This window comes from Pelodiscus sinensis, chromosome 5 (genome assembly GCF_049634645.1).
Source record: "Pelodiscus sinensis isolate JC-2024 chromosome 5, ASM4963464v1, whole genome shotgun sequence".
NCBI lineage: Eukaryota > Metazoa > Chordata > Testudines > Trionychidae > Pelodiscus > Pelodiscus sinensis.
In genome coordinates, this window is record NC_134715.1 from 22,475,878 (window position 1) to 22,485,001 (window position 9,124).

Here is a 9,124-nt window from a genome sequence, read left to right on the forward strand (position 1 = left end):
TGGGGGGACGGAAAGGGAGAAGTGTCCCGACCATCTATTTTCATCCTGAAATGCATTCATCCTTAGCTGAATGGTTATCTTCCTAATGTACTTTGTATGGATAAAACATTACAGAATCTAACACAAACTCTCATTAAAATTTTTGTTTTATGGAGGAGAAAAAAAAAATTGTTTCCAAATTTCATGTTCCAATTTCTGAAAACAGTATCATGGGGAAAATAATTCTAGGTCACCTTGAGAATACACTATCAATGATCTACAGAATTTAATCAAGTAGTCAATTACTTGACTCTCACAGGCCAACGCATCTTTCAACTCTTTTCTTGGAGGACACTTACATCGCCATATTTAGCTTTCTTTTTACTAAACTTCCTATAATTCAGAAGACAATTTAGACTCCCATATGGTTACTATCAAAACTAACAGATGCCTAGCAAATTAAAACACAAATTATGACTTGTAATACGCTGATGTATCATCATCCCACTACATCTTGCAATTTACAGTGAATCATAAGAAAAAAACAGGCTTCTGTTTGATGTGCTAAAGCCATGGTGTCCAATCAGATCTGAAGCAGCAGCCACTATACCCAACTAACCATACTCAACCAGTCAAATAGCCACATGTGGCTAGTATGTTGGACACCATGGTGCTAACGTTTTCTGTAACTCTTCTCTGCTAGTTTAGAGCCCAAAACCTGGAGTATGGTCCAAATTCTGCCCTGACACACACACATGCAGTTTCCGTTCAATGCAACAAAAAGACTTACTTGCAGAGGGGAAAGCCAGCCTTGTGCCTTTTTGGCTTCATTCTGATATATAAAGAAGGCCTGAAAGATTTTTTGATCATTAAAAAAAATAAGAACTATTTTTCTTCCCTTTTGATTTTTATGTTTAGAATTCAGGTCCCTCCTAGGCTGGAAGACACTGGTTTTACCTAGAGTAGGTTTTGAAAGTATTTAGAAAGTAACATTCACTCTAAAAGTGTAGTGCAGAAAAGGCAGCACATATCTTAACTAACACACGCACTAAACTGGTCAAGTTAGAACCTGGGGCAGTATTCTAGCGAACAAGAGTCTGGAAAGGGAAAGCTGAGCAACAGACCAACTATCCCTTTCCCCTATTTAAGTTTTAATTTGGTTAATATTTTATTTCCGTGTTCATATAACAAATTGGAGAAAGCACATTTGTTAGTTTTAAACATCCCTGTCTCTTCTATTGCAAGCTCACATAATACGTTCTCCAAGACTTCAAAGTCTTTTTTTGCAGAAGGATTACTGGGGCATTCCCAATGCTCACATCTTACCTCAGAAGTAAGGGAAAAAAGCAACCTATCTTTATGATGTATAAAGCACTCTCCTTTCTCTTCCCTGATGCCTAAAAAAGAGGGGACAGGAAACAACCATGAATTTTATAAAATCCTTTGCTGGTCACCTTGAACATATTACATTTAATGTCTAACTCTGGATTGTCAAAAAATGTTAACCTAAAATGACAAATGTATCTAAAGTTGTGGTTTATTCTGCATGTAAACACAAAGCAACTTTCTGTTCTGTTCCCACCCTCCCACCCCATTCCTACACAGGTCCACTAAAGTATATGTAGTTGGATGTATTAACAGAGTGTAGAATTTGGGACATGTTATCTGAGATAATAAAAGATTAAGCAGTGTCTTCTGAGAGGCACAATTATGCCTTTCAAAACACAACTTCCACTAACTGAATACAAATCTGTTGTAGCTGTTGGGTTCTGGCTTGTTTGGGTTTTTTTATTTCATGTAAAATACAAAACTGAAAAGAGGAATTAGATTATTAGCCTTCATTCCAAACATTAGAGGTGTGAATTATGTACATTTTGTTCTACACTATAAAGTGCAGATGGTATGTATCTTTCGATTACTGTAATTTAAATGCCTATACAACACTTCTCTGTCGAAGGCTCTATCACTTTTCATTGTTAGAAATGGTGCTGCTTCCTTCTATTTCAGTTCACTCAATTTTTACTTTGCTATTTTATGATGCAGAAATGGAAAATTTCAGTTTTCTGTGTTTTTTTCAATATTGATACACACAGTACACTTTGGGTCTTTGATAGGGGTTTCTGGAAAGGTACAACATTCTTTTGAAGGACTTATGCAAGATATTTGAAGGAGACAATGTTTCAAACAATAACGTTCTCAGCAAATGCTCTGAGCTTTCTTAAAACAACTAAAGATGCCATAATCTTCAATTACTGCTCTCCTTGCATAACCAACTAAACTTATTTTTTTCTTTTACATGAGCTCTGGCTCAGATGAGTGACTGAATACTGAGCAGTTTGCAATCCAGTCAAGAAAACTACATTAAACATCCTCTGGAAGATGGCTGACTATTACTGGAACTAGGGTACATGTAGCCTCTCTTCACAGAAAGACGGTATTGTTTGGAGGAAGTAACTAATCAAGACAAAAATACACAACTCGGCTATAGATGAAAAGTGTATTACATCTCAAAGAGTTTTGTAAAGGAAGGCAAGTATCATTAATTGTACTTTGTAAGAAAATTTAAATATTGAGGCCACTCAACAAGCCAACAGCAGAGTTGGGAATAAACTCCTGATTCCCAGTCCAGCAGCCTCTTCACTGCTTGGAACCATCCAACAACCTTCCTTCTGAAATCTGGGATCCATCAACTGAATTAAAACAAAGAGATCAGTGGCACATTAAAGATAAACATATTTATTAGGGTATAAACTTTCATAAAATACAAGTAACTCACTACATAAGAAAATGACACTGATCCAACTGCCAGTGTCCATGTACTTAGAATAAGGGGAGCATAGTTAAACAGGGAAGAGCATAGTATAACACTCATTAACAACTGGTTGGCCAACATGAACACCACTTATCTTCTATACGTAATGTGTTAGGGTATCAAAAAATTTTCTCTTCTCCCCTTTATCCTGAGATCTGCAGAAACAGTGCACAAGTATTCTGCAAACATAAACCCTTCCATTTCTTTCTGGAAAACATCTATGATCATTGCATGACATTCACAGAGGAATTAAACACACACACCCCTTAAAACTGGAGCAAACAAAATAAGTGACATGCTGTTGCAAGACACCACATGAAAGTACCATGTATGACAGGAGGGAAGAAAGAGATAAATACACATTAATATAAAATGTGAAAACTATGTTAAGATGATAAAAATGAAGTCTACGTTTATTTTTTGTTTGTTCGAAATAACCACTTCAAAAAACTATGAGTTTCCGGAGATCTTTTCTAGGACCACCATCTTTACTTTGAAGGAAAAGAGACATCACATCATCACTAAATACTTATCACCTGGTCCTTATCTATTTTTTCCATGAGTGCTGAAGGTAATCAGAAGCTCTGTACCAGTAGTGAGAAGAGGAGGGACCAGTAACAGTAACAGTTTTCCCCATCTGTAATAATGGAGATCAGATTTTTTGTTACCAACCTTTTAAATTCCCAAGACCTGCATTCTGAATCTGTGTTCACACAAGCTTTCATAGTCTCCCCAGAGCACACCCCAGGCTCCTCTGTTAAATAAATCTATCTTCATCATTGCTACCTGGTATAAATTATAGGGAGGTGTGCTTTATTAATACAAGACCCCTCTTCCTGCTATAATGGACTATGTACACACACAGGCATAGATGAGAACATATTGTATAGCTTCCAATAACATATAAACCCATATGCTGTACTGAGCCTAATTTTGGATTATGCTCTGTAAAATGCTCATCTCATTCAACCAGGCATGTGAAAAACATGCTAGAAATATTATTTTATGCATGTTACACTGCAACGTTCAGCTCGGACTCCTCCATACACAATGCTACAGCTGGTGCTCACAGAGTACAGTGCAACCAAAACAAGACCAGCCACACAGCCGCTGTCAAGCAAATGCTCCACCAAACCACGGTAAGAGCCTGTGCTTTAGGGGAATTGGGGTAATACAGTTTCCGCCTTTGCATTATTAGTAATAAACAGCGCTATTCGATCACAGCATAGCCACTGCATAGGCAGAGGAGGCACCATGTAATAATCACCCCTCCCAGCTGCATTCCCTCTAGAACTGGATCTAGGCTGGTCTTTGGGGACCCTACAACAGCCCATGCAGCCCAACTCCTTCTCCAGGCCTGGGTGGCTCTACCTCTCCCCTGACAAAAGGGGAGGGGAGGGGAGGGCCACTCTCCACACCTACAACAAAAGCAATTAAGAGGGGAGGAGGAGGGAAGCGGGAGAAATCATTGTTGCAGGCGGAATCCAGCGCGGGGCGGGGGGGAGGGCTGGAGTTGGCTTACCGGGGAGGAGATGAGCGCAGACCTACCCCCGCCAGGCTCCGCGCCCCTCTCCCGCGCGGGTTTTCCGCGGCACTCACCCAGAAAATGACATTGAAGCCGAAGATGAAATACTTGATGCAGCAGCTGACTTCGGGCCCTTTGTAGTGCTTCCCGGACATCCTCCGGGCTCATGAAGGCGCTTTCCCGGCAGCCCGAGGGGACGAGCTCCGGCGGCAGCGCGCAAGGGAGGCGAGCGGCTGCAGCAGGCGCGGGCTTAGCGGCGGCGGGGCTCCGAGGGGCAGGCGGCGGGCGCCGAGCGCCGGGGGTGGCCGGCCAGCAGCAGCTCCCGCCTCCTCCCCCGCATCGAGGAGGCCCCGGCTCCTCGCAGCCCCGCCGGCTGCGGCTGAGGGAAGAGACGCGCCGCCCCGGCGGATGCTGCCCCCCGCCCCGGAGCGTCCCTGCGGGAGCAGCGAGGCGCTCAAGCCCCGCGGCCACGCTGCGCCTTCCTGCTGCCGCCGGCCTGGCGAGCCCGCCCCCCCGCGTCCGCCGGCCGCCTCCGGAGCGCGGCAGGGGGAGGAGCTGCGCGCACCGTGCGGCGGGCGGGGGGAGGCGGGCGAGGGACCCGCGGCGGCCCCGAGAGGTGCGGGGGGGGGGGAGCGCTGGCTCCTGGCCGCCTGCGTGGGAGCAGCGGGGAGTGCACCTCCGGGGGGGAGCTGATCCTGCACTGAGGCTCAGCGCCCCTGCGGAGTGGATCGGGCCCCCGCGCCTCTTGGCTCGTCTCTGGGTGTCTCCTCCAGCCGCCTGTGCAGCTCGGGCTCCGGCAGGGATGCCCCAAGCGAGGAGGGGCTGGGCACGGCCGTGGCCCCTGCGTTACATAATCGTGCTGAGGCCGAGCAGCAGGCGGTGACATGACATAGCTTTGGAGGGGCGCGGAAACAAGCGATAATAAACCCTCGCCTCTTGGCTAGGGCAGCCCCGCCAACCCCACGCCGTCCACACACGTACACCAGCCCCTACCCCAAGCAGGAGCTTGGCTTAAAAACAAATTGTAAAACTGATAAATTGTGGGGGATTTTTTTTTAGTTTACTTCTGTGGTTTGTTTTGAGCCTTTTGGGAGAAGCTGCTCACGCCCTAAAATGTGCGTGATCATGACCGTTCAAAATTCAAACTTAATCCTACTTGGAAAAAGGTAACGATAGAGAACCAGAGATAATTGGATTGGTGCTGAAAAGGTGCCATGTAGTTGTGGTGTGCGTAGGTCCCAATGACATAGGGAAAAGTAGGAGAGAAAGCTTGCACACCAAAGTAAGGTTGCAAAGATTGAAGTCCAGTAGTAGTAGTAGTCTTGGAGTTGTTTCCAGTTCTACGTGAATATCCAGTTAGACAGGCAGAACAGCACGATCGCAATGGGTGGATGAAATGACAAAGCTTAGAGGCCAGAGTTAGGTTTATGTGGAATGGGAAAACTTTTTGGGAAAGGAGAAGCCTAGATAAGAAAGATAGGCTCTACCTAAACTAAAACAGAACGAGTTTGCTTGCATATAAAATTAAAAAGGTTGCAGAGCACTTTTAAAAGTAAGAACTGAAGGAAAGTCAACAGCTACAGAGAAGTATACGGTGGGGTAGAAGACATCCGGATTCATTAGGAAGGTATACTCATAGACTTGAAGGTCAGAAGGGACCATTATGATTATCTAGTCTGACCCCCTGCACAATGCAGGCCACAGAGTCTCACCCACCCCCTCCTAGAATAATCCTCTCACCTATATCTGAGATACTGAAGCCTTCAAATAGTTTGAAAACCCCAAGATGCAGAGAATCCTCCAGCTGTGATCTGTACCCCATACTCTATATATCCTAGTAAAAAAGGGGAGGATAAAAGTCACTAAATTACAAGTAGGAATTGAAGAGAAACAGTCAAAAGAAAAATTAACTTAACATTAAGCTCAAAGAAAAAGTTACTTTCATTTACATCACAAAGGCAGAGAAATAGTGATAAATTTTACAACTTCTTGTACACAGATGCAAGAAATATGAATACTAAGAAGGTGAAACAGAGTGCCTAGTACTATATCAATATTCTCTTTTAAGAGGCATCACAAACTCAGTGGAAAGATGATAATCAACCAGACACAGTAAGGAAATGTACAGGAATGATAAAATAGATCACATTAGTGGGGGAGTAGCACACTATAGAAACAATACATGTTAAATATGCAATATATCTTAAATGAAAAAACCAGTATCATAGCATCTCTGTGTATAGAAATTCAGTGCTTCAATAGTAAGGTAGTAGGAACATATTACTGACCGCTTGACCAGGATGGTGGCAGTAATTGTGAAATGCTCAAGACTCTGAAACAGAAAACACAACAATAATGGGGGATTTCAACTACCGGTATTCCCATATTGACCCAGAACATGTCACCTGAGGATGGGATGTAAATATAACATTTCTAGACATCATTAATGATTGCTTCTTGAAGCGGCTAGTCCTCGAACCCTCAACAGGAGAGGAAATTTTTAATTCAATCCTCAGTGTAGCACAGGATCTGGTCTAAGAGGTGAATATAGCTGAATTGTTCAGTAATACCAACCATAATGTAATTAAATTTAACATCCTTGTGGAGGGAATGACGAAACCCGCCCAGTAGCATTTAACTTCTAAAAAGGATACCACACAAAAACAAGGAGGCTAATTAAATGGAAATTAAAAATAATGGTCACAAGGATAAAATGCCTACAAGTGGCATGGAAACTTTTTTAAAACACCATATTAAAGACTCAAACTAAGTGCAGCAGAGGCAAGAAACTTGCCAAGTCAGTCAACAGAGTTGCTAAAGGAACACTAAAGGAAAACAAGGTTATTGCAGAGATGCTAAATTAATTCTTTCCATTCGTCTTTGTTGCAGTGGATGTAAGGGAGATTCCCATGCCTGAATCATTCTTTTTAGGTGATGAATCTGAGAAACTATCCAAATTAAGGTGTCAGTAGATGATGTTTTGAAACAAATAGATAAATTAAACAGTAATAACTCATCTAAGAGTTCTGAAGGAACTCAAATATGAAATTGCAGAACTCCTAATTTAGTAAGTAACCTATCACTTAATTCTGCCTCTGCACTTGGTGACTGGCGGATAACTCATGTTTGACACTGATATTTTTTTTTTAAGTCTCCAGAGGCAATCCTGGCAATTACAGACCAGTAAGCCTAACGTGAGTACCAGACAACTTGATTTAAAAACTAACAGAATTACCAGACTGTAAACAGACTTTGTTGAGGAAGAGTCAACATGGCTTTTGTAAAGAGAAATCCTGCCACACCAATTTATTATAATTCTTTGAGGGGGTTAACCAACATAGACAAGGGTAAACTAGTGCAGAAGTCATGACCCACTTTGGGGTCCTGACCCACAGTTTGAGAAATTCCGATTTATGGATGTAATATACCTGGATTTTTCAAGGTTCCTCACCAAAGGCTCTCCTGAAAACTAAGCAGTTGGGGGATATGAGAGATTATCCACACATGGACCAGTAACTGGTGAAAAGATATTAAACAGAAGATAGGAATACATCGCCCATTTTCACAGTGAAGAGGTAAACAGCATCTCCCAGGGTATGTCTACACTACATGGCTCTGTCAACAGAGCCATGTAAACTAGTTTACCCAACATAGTCAATGAAGCGGGGATTTAAATAATCCCCGCTTCATTACAATAAAAATGGCTGCCACGCTGTGCTGACAATCAGCTGATCCAGCACAGCGCGGGAGTCTAGATCCGGATCGGTGGACAAGGGAAGCATTTGTTAACCGCTCCTGTAAACCTCATTTCATGAGGCATAAGGGAGCGGTCGACAAAGGCTTCCCTTGTCGACCAATCCGCATCTAGACTCCCGCTGTGCCGGATCAAATGATTGTCGGCACAGCACGGTGGCCATTTTTATTTTAATGAAGTGGGATTATTTAAATCCCCGCTTCATTGACTATGTCGGGTAAACTAGTTTACATGGCTCTATCGACAGAGCCATGTAGTCTAGACATACCCCCAATGATCTGTACTGAGACCCATACTGTTCAACATACAGTATTCATAAATGATCTGAAAAAAAAAAAGGGTAAATAGTGAGGTAGCAAAGTCTGTAGAGGATATTAAATTACTCAAGATAGTAAGTCCAAGGCTGATTGCAAAAGTTTGTAAGATCTCCAGAACTGGGTGGTGAAGTGGGAAAGAATGTCAGATGAAATGTATTGATAAATGCAAAGTAATGCACATTGAAAAACATTACCCAGATGTACAAAATGATTGGGTCTACCTTAGCCGTTACCATTCAGGAAAGAGATCTTGGTATCATTGTAGATAATTCTCTGAAACCATTTATTGTCACAGTCAAAAATAAAAAAAAACAAAAATGTGCACACGTAATTCCATCCTCCCCAAATCAGAACGGTTAAGAACCATTTGGAAAATAAATAGAATAAGGCCACTATCTATACCACACCATCGTATACCCATACCTTTACTGCTGCATGCCATTCTGGTCACCCCATCTCAAAAAAGATATATTAGAATTTTAAAAGGTAGAAAGAAAGACAAAACAAATTATTAGTGGTATGGAACAGCTTCCATGTGAGGAGAAATGACAGAGACCAGGACTATTCTGCTTAGAAAAAGAGACAACTAAATGATGATATAACATAATGTTATTAAAACATTGATGATGTGGAGAATTTGAATAAGGAAGGCTTACACATTACACAACAGGGGTTACTCAATTAAGAACATAAATTAAAAGGGACATAAGGAAATACTTCTTCATACAATGCACAAT

At 42.3% G+C, this 9,124-nt stretch overlaps 1 protein-coding gene across 4 annotated transcripts in view; it reads right to left on the reverse strand.

Annotated features, from left to right (window-relative positions):
* The window catches only part of TSPAN5 (tetraspanin 5), a 131,488-nt gene extending 126,644 nt beyond the window's left edge, over positions 1–4,844 (reverse strand). For 2 of the 4 annotated variants that reach the window (XM_006130136.3, XM_075929643.1), the window contains exon 1: positions 4,391–4,842. In XM_006130136.3, coding sequence (XP_006130198.1) covers positions 4,391–4,471 — 81 coding nt within the window. In that variant the 5' untranslated portion in view covers positions 4,472–4,842. Of the gene's footprint in view, positions 1–1,305; positions 1,377–3,327; positions 3,429–4,390 lie in introns of all 4 variants that reach the window. The other 2 variants (XR_012904039.1, XM_025188235.2) reach the window with 2 other exon arrangements.
* Between the last annotated feature and the right edge of the window lie 4,280 nt (positions 4,845–9,124).